This window comes from Phyllostomus discolor, chromosome 8 (assembly GCF_004126475.2).
Source record: "Phyllostomus discolor isolate MPI-MPIP mPhyDis1 chromosome 8, mPhyDis1.pri.v3, whole genome shotgun sequence".
NCBI classification, from domain to species: Eukaryota; Metazoa; Chordata; class Mammalia; order Chiroptera; family Phyllostomidae; genus Phyllostomus; species Phyllostomus discolor.
Window position 1 is genome coordinate 59572792 of NC_040910.2, and position 12747 is coordinate 59585538.

Sequence of the window (12747 nt, forward strand, 5' to 3'; positions counted from 1 at the left end):
TTCTGAACTAACAATGTGCTTAGAGAGCCTCTGTAAGCCACCACACCCAGGAGCAGTGGGGTGCATACCAAAGATTTATTCTGCATCTGAAAGAAATCTCTGAGGACGACCAGAGCAAAAGGAACCCAGGTCTGACAGCAGAAAGCTTGGGTATCAAAAGACCACAGAGAGGCTGAAGAGCTAGATATCACCCCTAGGAAGAGCTGAAGAGGCAGTCTATGGAGGGAGCCCTGGCACCGGCCTGGGGGCTGGGGCTGAAGGACCTTGGAGACTCAACTCCAGGTGCATCATTTGCAGGAAGAGCTGAACACCAAATTCTTTGGGCAGCTTTGTTGGAACAGCCACCCCCCCTGCACAGCTGTAGTAGCTGGACTGGTCCAGAGGGTTGGGGTAGAGTCCATCAGCTTTTCCCTGGCAGAAAGTGTCTTGTCCAAGGCTAGGGCCATGCTCAGCTTCAGAGGGCTGGTTTTATGTGGGAACCTCAGGCTGTGGGGGTCCTAAGGCATATGTGGAAGACCTGGGAAAACAGTTAAGGTTCAGCTAAAGCTCCCTAAAGAGATCCCAAACCCGTAAGCCACACACACAGTAAGCAACTGTAGGCAGGCAGCAGGCCCACACCCACAAGCAAAGAACAGCCCAAAAGCCACACCTATGACCACAGCACAGCTCAATAGAAAGTGCTGAGGCTGTGGGTGTAACAGGCAGTCAGTGGCCTTCTGCCATCACTACCATCTGCTAGTGAGGGATTGAGGAGGTCCCACACTCCAGAATGAGTGTGGGCTTGCTTCTTGAGAAGAGAATCAAGTTACTGATCCTAGGCTGAGGGCCCCTTGGGAGAAGCCCTGACTACCAGCTCCCCGGCCAGGCATTTGCTATAGGCAGAAAGACGAAGAAGAGCATGGAAAGAATCATTTCAACAGTTTCCTCTGCTTTGGTGGCTACATGCAATTTGGGAAATCATAGCCTTGTGGTAAGGCTATTTCATCAGAAGGAGCCAGGACCTGCAATTCAGGAAGGGGTTTCACACTCTATCCCTTGAATTCTGGTCCCCAGCCCCTTACTTGCTTAGCTCCATCTGCAGTGTCTTGAGGGGGTACCCACCCTGGCCACAGAAGGAGCCAGTGAAGTCGTCCACGTCCAGTGCCCAGACCATGGCCCTGCCCAGTCCCTTCTGCTTCAGATAGCCAGCCTAGGTGAGGAATGAGATGGAGGTGGAAGAGCCCAGGGAGCCTGGTCTGGCCAGCTCCAGAGCCCAGCTTTCTCATCTGGATGGGTTCCCTTTTTCTTCAGTACCCCCAGTCCACATGTGGTCAAGCCCTGGACTAAGAGCCTAGATAGCTGAGTCCTCATCCCTGCTGGACATGAGTGATTCTGGAATGTCCCTGTCCTAACCAAACAACAGCCTGGAGTGGGGTGAGGAGCAGATGGGTATGAGGACTCCCTTAGGTTGGAAGTGTTGACATCTTGGCCTTTCTGTGCTGTGGTGCTGTGTTTGTACATACTGTCTGCTTGTCTCTATGAGTTCAGTTACCAGAGGGAAGACTAAGTTTCCCCAGTGGTCTGATTCAGTTCGTACCTTCATGATCTTGCTCTCACCAAAGGCCCTTTGTGCTCCAACAGGTCCCTGAGGCTTCCTGAGGGTAAGGCTGTGTTCCCTCAGAGAGGGCTTCCCTGTCCCCCAACACTGCTGGGGCACCATGGCCACCCCTGGAGTAAGGCAGAGGTGGAGGATGGGCTGGGCTCGCACCATTACTGGCCCCAATCTCCCTGTCCAGCTGTCTCCCCTTCTACACCAGTCCCGCTGCAGGTTTCCAGGTGTGCGGGCCTACATCCTCCCCTTCCCTCTCCTGCAGGGTTCAGACTCTCAGGGACCAGGTCTCCAGCCAGGATCACACTCCTTCCTCAGTTCCCCCAGAGAAGCCCTTCTACACCTCTGCAAGGACCTGCCCCTGTCTGCCCTGCAGGATAACAGACAGGAGATGCAGGTGGGCATGCCCCTCCAGATGCTGAAGCTGACATCTCAACTGGAGAGGCACATGGAACTGATAACACGCTAGAGTTCTGCGCCATCAAAACTGAGCAGCAGCTGAGGTTATATAAACAAATCGAAGGCCTAACATTTGAATATGCAGCAAATCCACCGTTGTCAGTGGATGAAGTAAAGCGATCTTCCTCCCTGTAGCTGTTTCTTCCAAGAGTGCTACTCAGTGTCAAACAGTATTTTTTGTCATTGTGTCTTTTCTTAATAGATGCTAAAGGTACAAAATGCTGTCCCATAGTGACCTGTGAAATGCTGCCATATTTTTAAAAGACTCTACCTTGAAAAGGTTCTGAGCGCTGTTGTTTGTTGCTATGAGAGGCCTCGGCCGCCCAGAAGGCCCCTCCCAGCAGGGCCTCACCTTGGTTTTGAATCTCTCCACATCATCAAAACCCACTCACTGGTCCCTGTGGAAGGCATAGGGCACCTTCTGGTCCTGGATTCTGCACTCAGCAGCCCCTACCAGGAGCACACCTGTGGGAACAAGGGGCAGAGCTGGGGAAGGAGGGGGCACCACAGACCAGAGATTGGAAAATTCCTGTATGAGGGAGCCTGGGGAACCTAGGACCAAGACCAAGTGACCTAAAAAGTTCCAGACCAAGTGACCTAAAACCCTGCAGTCAATGAGGCACATGGACTTAAAGATAAACCTGAGGTGACAGACATGGCATGGGATGCACCTAGCCAGGATTGCTGTGCCTGGCATCGTCACTCAGAAATTCAGGGTTCACATGGCTGTAGGTGTCCTACCTCATAGTAAGCCAGCAACCCTGCCGCTCTGGTGAAGGTGCCAGGGGCTCCAGGCCCTGTGGCTAGGGCCCCCACTCCAGTGTCTGATGTGGATGCCAGGGTGAAGGGTCATCAGTAGGTGGGCATGCCAAGTATCTGTTTGTTGGCTGGGGTCCCCTTCTGCAGCCACTGCTGCATGGCATAGTCCTGGTGGTAGAGAAGGGGTCAGGGTTGATTTTCTTTGCTTTCAGCCCTCAGTCACCAATCCTGGGAGCTCCGGAGGAGCATCATGCCCTTGCCTAGAGTTCCAGCCCTGCCCCATTTGTAGATCTTGTCTCAGTGAGACTCACTGCCTGGTGCTGCGGCCGGCAGCCTGAGTCTGGCAGGTGTTCCCTGAGCAAACAGTTACTAACAACCCACCACACACCAGGCACTGACTCAGATGCTTGGGACACCTCTGTGAGCCACATAGCCGGAGTTCCCCACCTCACCCAGCAACTTACTAATATTGCTGAGCCTGGGGCTTCCTATCTATAAAGTGGAAATGATAACAATATTTCCAAGGGCATTGTGAGGATTAAAGGATGTGTTAGGTCTGCCATAATACAAAAAGGAGCAGCTATGATCAAGCGCAGTTTTCACTCTATTTATATTTATTTCTTTTTGCTGGTCTACATGATTCATCTTTTATCAGACTGGAGCTTTCTGAGGGGAGAGGTCACTTCCTCTGCTAAGTTCTGTGTCACTTGTGCACATCTGGAAAAGTTGCCTCTCTGGCCAGACACACCGCCGGTACGTAGCATGGAGCATAGAAGAGCTCTTTGCAGAGGACAGAAGCCTCCTGACTGGCATGCTTCCATAGTACAGGGCCTGGAGCACTGCCCACAGGGCTCCAGCCCCTCACCTCCCAGCAGAGAAAGGGTGTTGGAGTGCCCCACTCTGGGACAGGCTTCCCTGGGACCCACCCTCTTCCCCATAAGTAGGGGCCGAGATCCATTTGACCTGTGAACTGTGACTCAAGTGCCCAGTGATGCTGTGAAAGGGCCCCAGAAGCCCCAGATGTTCACCATTGATCACAGAGGTGTGGACTCCACCGAGTGGAAGGCATTGTAAGGTGGGTTTTTGTTGTTCTTGACTTTTAAATCTAGACAGGGCTTGTGAGAAACATCTGCCCTGCTCAGTGAGGGAGAGGTGGGTGAGAACCCCAACCCAGCCCAGTCTAACACTGACCCTACCCTTTTCTGAGGCAGAGCTGGCTGTGGGTGGGGGCTTCTACCCTGGGAGGCACCCTTACTTCTGAAAGCACTTTCCAGAAAGTCTATCAGTGACTGGGAGCCAAAGCTCCCCCACAGTCCTGAAATTGTGTGTGTGTGTGTGTGTGTGTGTGTGTGTGTGTGTGTGTGGAAGCAGGAGGCATTTTGGCTAGAAACTAAGAGCTCAGAGAACCTCCTAACTTACCATTGGCTTGTCCGAGGTCCTTCCATCAGTTTGCTGGGTCTGGTATCAACCAGGATGCTGCGCAGAGTACTGGTCTCCTCCTCTCAGCTGCGGCATGAAACAGGAAAACCAACCCAATAAGCACACAAGCCCACTGAGAAACAAAGCACCCCAGCTTCTCCATGCCCCACTGGACTGTCCTGCCTTTCTTCCACGAGGTTCCCTGGGGCTCAAAAAAGGCCACCTGATGGCTGTGGAAGTGGGCCCCCGCTTCCTTCCTCCGGCCACTTACCACATGGAGCTCAGTTGCAGCCCTGCTCTCTCCCTGCCTTTTGTAGAGGGTGCTGGGATGTCCTGTGGTCCTCTCCCAAGAGCCATGGAGGCCATAGGTCATAAGACTGATGGAATGCAGGCTCCTGCAAGGGACATGGAAAGTGTGAAAGGCTGGTGAGCAGGGTAGGGCCCCCTCCTTTCTTTCCCCCCATGCAGTGTGACCCTAGGAGAGGCCATCATGGTGAAAGACTGGGGTACAGCCTCACATCTGCTCTGAAAGGTGATGTAGGCAGTGCTCCCCAGTCAGCCCCCCCTGCTCCTGAGGCCATTCACATCCAAACAGTGAGGTTGGCAGTTCACATCTATAGAATCTGCCCACCTAGTTGTCTCCTCAGCACCCTGAGGACCAGTTCCTTGTGAGACAAAGGGGTTTAACTCTGTCCCCTCTGGGGCATTTCATTTTAAGACTGAGTTCCCAAGGAAAAGGACAAAGAGGAAAGATGGAGTCTGGAGGGGTGGAGCAGGTGAGTGATGCTTCCTGGATGTGCTGGTGGTGGCAGGGCTTCCAGAACCCTTCCCTGGAGGGGACCCTGCTCAAGTCTTAGGGAGCCCAGCCTGCCTTTGGCCCCTGCCACCCCAGTGAACACAGGGGACACACTGCCTGCCTGAGACTCACTGAGCAATTTTGTCCACCTCATATCCAGCCAGCATCTATGTACTGTCGCCCTGCCGGGACAGCTGCACTCAAGAGGAGAGGTTCCTTCCCTGAGATCTGGGCTTCCTGCTGGAAGGCCTTGGCCAGATTCTGCAGAGGAAGCTCAGAGTGAATGCAGAAGCAGGACCAAGCTGGCCTTTGGAAGCACCAAGCAAGGTTTAGCCTCAGGAGCCTGAAGACTGACCCAGGCTGGTCTGTGCTATGCAAAGACACAAAGCTGCTGCCTCTAGGGGAAGAGCAATGCCTCTAGGGGAAGAGCAACAACCCCATGTCTTGTGGGGCACAGATCTGGAGGCTTGGGAAACCCTACCCCACCCAGCCAGACCTGCACCATGTCAGCAAAGTGCTGCCTGTCTGAGGGAGGGCTCCCCCAGCTTCCCAGATACTCCCAGTCAAGGTCAAGGCCATCAAAGTCATATTTGCACAGAAACGTGATGGCTGAGGTGACCAAGGTCTGACGGCTGTGGACTGTGGCCACCACGTCTGTCAACCTGTAGGATGATGGCAGGCAGGACTGGCCACCCGCTCCTCAGAGACAAGAAACTACTCAGAATATTGGCACTGGACTAGCAGAAAGCTTCAGGGCTGCTAGGGCATTTGATGATGAAAGGTGGGCCTGGTGAAGGGAATAGAACAATCTGGGAGTGTGTCCTGACCCCAAACATTGATATCATCTGGGGCACGTGGACTTGCAGGGAGTGCCAAACCATCCCTCGTGGAGGCTTACAAACAGTGCAATCATGTTCTCAGATAAAGAGGTGAGGAGCCGAGCCATCAGGTCCTGGCTACTGCAATTCCCTAGTGGGGTGGCCAGGCACATCCTCTGACTCCCAGCAGCTCTGTCACTGTCACTCATGCAGTGCTCCCTGGGAGCTCATGTTGCCCCAGGGACACCCCTACACCCTCCTTCCTCAATATCCCTGTAACAAGTCCCTGGGTTTTTTTACAGACTAATATAATTTTATTTTTGGTACTTTCTTAATTTAAAGCAATTAAAAACTACTGTTCTTAAATGGGGGCCATGTGCTTGGATGCCCCAGGCTAAGAACCCTGGTTGTGCATGAGCAACGTTTGGGAAGATGATTCATGAATTTCATCAGATTGTTTAAGCCAAAAACGTTTTAGAAGGACTGGTTCAGAAGTCTGGGACCCATGTACTCTAGAAAAAGTCTAGTTCTAAACAGCCCATTCCATTATCTCCATAAATTATCAAAAATGTCCTAGACATGCCAATATTTTGGCATTCAAGCTCAATGTCACAGACTGCCTTTGACACTCATAAATGGAACAAAAATTCTCAGACAACATCTCTGTTTCTGAGCTCAGAAAATGTAGACACTATATGTCACCTGGGACACTCCTTTGACCCATTTCATGGAGGAAGATACTGAGGCCCCCAAAAGGGTCAGAATCTTTGCACTGTGAGCAAGACTGGCTATAAAAGCCCTTGGAACAAGACCATTTTGCTGCCTTCCCAATAAGACACCCAGAGCCCAGAAGGAGAGTCAGTCCCCAGAATGCAGTCCCCCCCATGCCCCCCACCCTGGCCACACCTCAGCCAGGCCTGATTCTCTGACCAGAGCGGCCTCACAGGTACTCATGATCCACTCACTTTTGAGTGCTGAAGTTCCAGCCCCCAATGGCCAGCAGCATCTTCAGCTTGGGACCCCTGGACAAGATAAGGGAAGGGGCAGAGCTGATCCAGGCTGTTCCCAGGGCTCACCTTACTGACCGGGGCAGCACAGAGCAGGTGGGAGCCCTGGCAGGGTTGGTGGGGTGGGGTGGGTGCATGTGAGCCCCTGTGAACAGAGCCTTTGCTGAGAATGTTCTAGGCTGAGAAAGAAAAGACACATCCTGTTTTCAAGGACCTGCTAGCTGGCTGAGTAGACAGATACACTAAGAATTCAGGAAACAAGAGATTTGGACAAAGACAAATAGATTTTAGGAGGAAGGGCATTCATTCCCAGCAGATGGAAACCATTTCACAGCCCAGATCCCACTTAGACCTAAACTGGAGGGCCCTACAGAGTACCTACCCACCCTCCCCTCTCCCATATAAGCTTGGCCCAGAGACATGGTGTGACTTGGCCAAAGCTGCACAGCAGGTCTGCAGCCAGACTGCATGCTGGGAAAGGTTTGGCTCTGAGAGGAAGTACCAGCATTTCCCACCCCAATACCCCCTCCACCAGCAGCTCACATCTGCTTCAGGCCATTGAACTCCTGGTAGAGGTGCTGATCATCCCACTTGATGGAGCTGAGCTGGTGGCTGTTCATGCCTGCAAAGGCATAGAGACAGTGGGTGCACAGATGGGGGTCCACATCCTTGGGCATGAAGTGAGCAGCTCCTAGTCTGTACTGGGCCCAGTTGGTGAAGTAACAGACCAGTTTCTCTACAGAGCCTGGCCAGGTGGGGACAGGAAAACAAATGCTAATCCAGAGAGCTTGCTGGGAACTAGAACCACAATGCCACAGTGCCAGGGAACGCCCGACAGGCAGGGAGACAGAACTTTCAAAACACAACTTGGAACATTTCAGAACATTAATTAAAATGCAGATTCACAGAGTAGCAGAGAGGAAGCTTTTTAAATGCTTTAAAGAGTTTTGGGTTTACCTGTTGCCTTTCACAGAGAATTTGTTTATTAATCACTGATAAGGCTCAAAGGAAGAGCTTATTCTAGGTAGAAAAAGGCAGCTTGTTTCTGTCATCCCCCAGAGTGTGTGGGAGGATGTTCTGGCATGGGCCTCTGTTCCAGGGACTGGTCTTGCAGGGGTGACCCCACCAAGGTCAATACCATGCTGGCTGGCCAGAGCACCAGAAAGCAAGTGTGCTGGTCTTCATTCTCAGCTCTGCATGCTGATCTCTTTTCTGGCTTTGGCTTAGGGGTCATCATTGAAAAATGACTCTCCCAGCCTCAATTCTACCATGGTGTCATTTTGGAAGTCACCATGTGATGCAAGGAATTTGGTAGAATGGTGAGTTTGTACTGTAGGACATTTGTAACCAGTGTCTACACCCTGGGACCTCCCTTTGCCCTGCCAGGGTCACTCTGTATCCCCTCCTGCCCCCATGTGGCCCCTGAGAGAGCAGGAGAGTGAGGCTCTATGGGAACCCAGAGCACAAGAGGCTGGCTGAGCCTCCCCTGGGAACACAAAAGGCTGTAGCAGGAGTCAGAATGAGAGGTCACCCAACTGTGGACCTCACTGCCAGGGACCAGGTGTGTAGTTTACAGAGCTATAGGAGGAAGATTGGCAAGCTTTCCAAAGCAAATGAGGGAGAGAGGAAATTAACCTAGACAGCACATCCCTGGGACCACCTAGGAAGGGGTAAGACAGCACCTCCTGTCATAACTGTATCAAATCTCACCCATGTGTTCATCTCCCCCAGAGGCAGTAAGCTTGGTGGTTAGGAGCAAGGACTCTGAAACATCAATGATGGGTTGAAATCCCAGCTCACCAACTTACTCTGGTTGCTCAGGGTAACTCAGCTCCCTCCTGTATGCAGGAAAAACCATGGCTCCTCACAGCAGTTTTGTAAGTGAAAAGTTAATATATGTAATCACTCAGAGCAGGGCTGGGAGACATCTATTTGACCTTACACCCAAAAGTAGCTTGCGCTAGAGCTTCTGAGGAAATCCCCAGCCTCTATCTTCCCATATGTGTTATTTCTATGGCCCCTGGCCAATCCCTCCTCTGAGACCCAGATAAGAAATGATGCCCAGTCCCAGAGCCCAGACTCACAAGGATGGTCTGAGGGGCAGGCACCTTTGGGCCATGAGGTACAGGGAGTGGAAGGTGGTGGGCAGAGAACCCAGATCCAAGTTGCTATAGATGCCCCCAAGAACTCTGCTCTGCCCAGTGTAAGGGGAACCCCCAGCCTCTCCCTAGCCCCACATGCAATCAGTTCAGTAGACACTGGAGTGACTGCATTCTCCTTGCTGACCTGCAAGGCTGGAAAATGGAGTTGGACAAGACAGGCTTCTGACCCCCATAGGTCAGAGTATGCTGGGAAAGGACACTTACACTAACACTTGGAAACACAGATACATTCTGTAAATGTGTATCAGTGCTCTGACCCTGGGAAATACCTGAAAGAGGCTGGAGTTGACCTGGCCCCATGGATATGGAGTTTGACTGCTGGGCAAGGAGGCAAAATCCTTCCCAGAGGAAGGAATAGCAGGATCATTAAGGGGTCAAGGACAGTTGCAAGGGCAATGAGCTTTGAAAGAACCCCAATGAAAGCTAGGAGGGAGGGGGGCTTGCAGCAGATCCCAGGGAAGGGGTTGAGCAAATGCAGAACCTCCAGAAAGGTGCCACTTACCCCATGGGATCAGCAGAGCCATCAGACCTACAGCAACACCAGAGAGAAGAAGAGGTTAAGGCAAGGTCCCCACTTTCCTGGCCCCAGTGGTCTTGGAAGCACAGGAGGTGGAGGTTGGCAGAGCAGTGGTTTCCTGCAAATGCAGCTTCCTCTGTTCAGAGGAACCCAGGTGGGCACTGTGACCATGTATCCCCCAGCCCGATGGCAGGGCCTTGGGTTTGTCCCATGGCCGATGGCAGTTTTCCTAAGCTGGCTGCCCCCTGAGAGCATCAGTAGGGGACAGGGGTCTAGGAATATTCTAGGAAAACCACTGGCTTGTGAGACATTCAGAGAAGTATCTCTTTGGGAATAAGAAGAAAACCTGTCTGGGACTGGAAAGAGCTGTTTCAGAAGGGCTGGATGGGAGACTGCATCTCCAGATAAGGCCTGGTGCCTCTGCTCAGAGCTGCTTCTTTTCCCCTATTCCCCATGGAGGGCAGCTGAGGGGTGAGTCCATAGAGACCTGACTCTCAGCAGGACTCGCTACAGAAGACTTGTTTCACCTTTCTAGTGTCCTTAACCTAATAAAACGTGCACGGAAATTTGCAAGAACACTCAGGGTCATGGCCTGGGATGCCTTCCGGCAGGAAGGTTAGCAGCAGCAACCTCTTGAATGAAGACTTAGGAACATAGGACACAAAACTACTCAATGAAGGAATGCTCACTGACTCTAGCTTCCAGGACAGAAGGAAGACAAGTCATTTTCAGCCTGTTGAGAAAAACCTTTTCTTGTACCACAAATAGTCATGGGCTGAGGGATGGATCCCAAGGGGGACCCCACAAGAATGCAGATTAAGGGACTGCAAGCCAAGAGGCACAGAGAGAAATGAATCTTACTCCCTGGTTGTTCCAAAGGCTCTGCTTCACACATCTACTTCCCTGGTTCCTGACAGTGCCCACTCACCTGTCCAGGCCAGGGATGACTCCATGGTGTTGCCTTTGGGACGCACTCAGCCTGGTGACCAGCTCTGCAGACCCTGCCCTCCTTTTCTCACCAGCTGGAGGTTCTCACCAGCCTGTCCCTGAAAAGGGAGGGGCAGAGGAAAGACATGAGCTAAGATGTGGTGTGGTACTGCAGGAATTGGGCAAACCTGACATCAGGCCTTGAGCAATTTTTGACTCCTAAACAATCACAAGTTATAAACTGAATACTCAGTGTTGCCAAATGGGGAGGCAGAGCAAGGGAAGCAGGAAGTGTTTCCAAACCTCCTGCTGGACAAACATGATTCTTATCTCCTTTGTGTGAGCTGATGAGGACCATGCGAGGCTGCAAATGTCATGGGATTTGGGAGAAGAGAAGGGACTCACCCATCAGGGGAGCTGGTCCCAGACCCACCTCATTGCTTTTCCATGACCCTTGCTGGAACTCAAGTGCCTTCTCTGTAAGACCATGGGTTTGCAAGCATAACATATATTTCATGGTATATACTTTTCATGATAGTAATATTTTTATTACTATGAAAATGAGAGTACATTTTTATCTCCATTGACTGAGAAAAACATATCATGATAAATAATAGCTATTAGCTTAGTAATAGTTGTGAATGCCTGTGTTTCTGTGAGGAATTATAGGGACCTGTGTTGGTGTCCTGGGACTGCTGTACCAAGCTACCACAAAATGGGATGTTTAAAACAAGGGATTTTTTTTTCCTCCCCCAGTTCTGGAGTCTGAAGTCAAGGTGTTGGCAGGGTATTCTCCAGGGAAGATGCTTCACGTGTCCTCAGCTGCTGGTGCTCCTGGGCTGTGGCAGCAGAATTCAGATCTCTGTCTCTTTTGTCACATGGCCTTTCCCCTGAGTTCCTGTGTGTCTGTTCCTTTTCTGCCACTTATAAAGAGACTCACCATTCGATCCAAGGCTCACCCTGATCCAGGATAATTTCATTTTGAGATTCTCACCTTACTTACATCTGCAAAGACCCTTATTCCAAATAAATCATATTTTAATGTTCTGGGTAAAGATACTTATTCTCTGGAGGGGACACCATTCAACCCACACAGGAAATAACTGGGCATGTATTACTTATTCTGTCTGCAGACAATGTCTGATGCCTGTGTGGACTCTAGTGCCCCAAGTAAAACTCCGCAGCCTCTAGGGGATCCAATCCTTGGTCCTTAGCTTTAATGTGAATGGCCTGGATGACTGAGTGAAAATGTCCTGTGACAGCAGGTTCTAGACTCAAGTTTCCTGGACTTGAACCCCAACTCTGGATTTACTATATGTGTAACCTCAGGCAAGTTGCCTCATTTCTCTGAGTTCATTTCTTTACCTAGAAAAAGAAACCCTAACAGAACTGTCAGGAAGGATCCGTGTTGGCTGCTATCATTCCTGGCTCTACCTGGCCCTTGACTCTGAGAGCAAAGACAAAAAGGCTGTGGGTGGCTTCTCCAGAGACACAGGCTGCCTCCTTGTATGGACTGGCCTGGCAGCCTTGGGATTTCCTGACTCAGCTCCATGTCACCAAGAGGGCCCTGAATGGTGGTACCAGGGTTCTGAGTGGCCCCCAGTCACCCAGGGGCCCCAGTGTGCCCAGCAGCCCTACAAAGAGCATCATGACATTGGGTAATTTAAGCTATTTTTCACCTTCCTTAATTATTATTATTATTACTATTTAAAATTTTGTCTCAGGCCATTTTTTTCAAGGAAATTTAATAGAAACCTAATAAGTGAAACAAGATCTGGTGAAAATATGGTAAAGGTGAGATACTCTGAATTTTGTCCCTTTGATTCTAAGATTAACACCTCACAGGCTCCTAAGGGGTACCACGGAGCACCCCACTAGTGAAGGCCTGGTCTTCAGACAAGTACCACTGCAAATGCGAATATATGCCCTCTTTCCTAAAAGCCAATAGTACACATTATCAACTTGAAATGCTAATGAAATGTCCCTTAAAATAATGAATAAACCTACGTGGAAGTCTTTCACCACTATTGCTTAACATTGTTTTTTTAAAAATGGCTATTATACTAAGAAAAGGAAAAAAACACATGAGGAGTTCAATTGCTAATAGCTCTAGATATGTTTGTATATCTAGAAATGCTTAGGTAGGTTTTCTAGATTGTAGAAAAAATAAATCACAAATAATAACAGTTTGGTAAGATGGCTGGATTTAAGTAGATATACAAAAATTAATAGCTCTTCTCTATATTAGCAATAACCAATTTGAGATAGAAATAGGGCAAATAAATGTCAAAAGCT

General features: G+C 50.5%; 1 protein-coding gene across 1 annotated transcript; it reads right to left on the reverse strand.

Moving 5' to 3' along the window:
* Window positions 1-272: 272 nt before the first annotated feature.
* On the reverse strand, window positions 273-10478 carry CHIT1 (chitinase 1). Its single transcript, XM_028534682.1, is given in 15 exon segments — window positions 273-350; window positions 352-500; window positions 503-517; window positions 1066-1189; window positions 2400-2500; window positions 2503-2512; window positions 2789-2974; window positions 4497-4620; window positions 5154-5182; window positions 5184-5282; window positions 5518-5683; window positions 6805-6861; window positions 7390-7591; window positions 9511-9537; window positions 10454-10478. Coding segments are annotated over 15 exon segments (1392 nt in total).
* Window positions 10479-12747: the final 2269 nt, after the last annotated feature.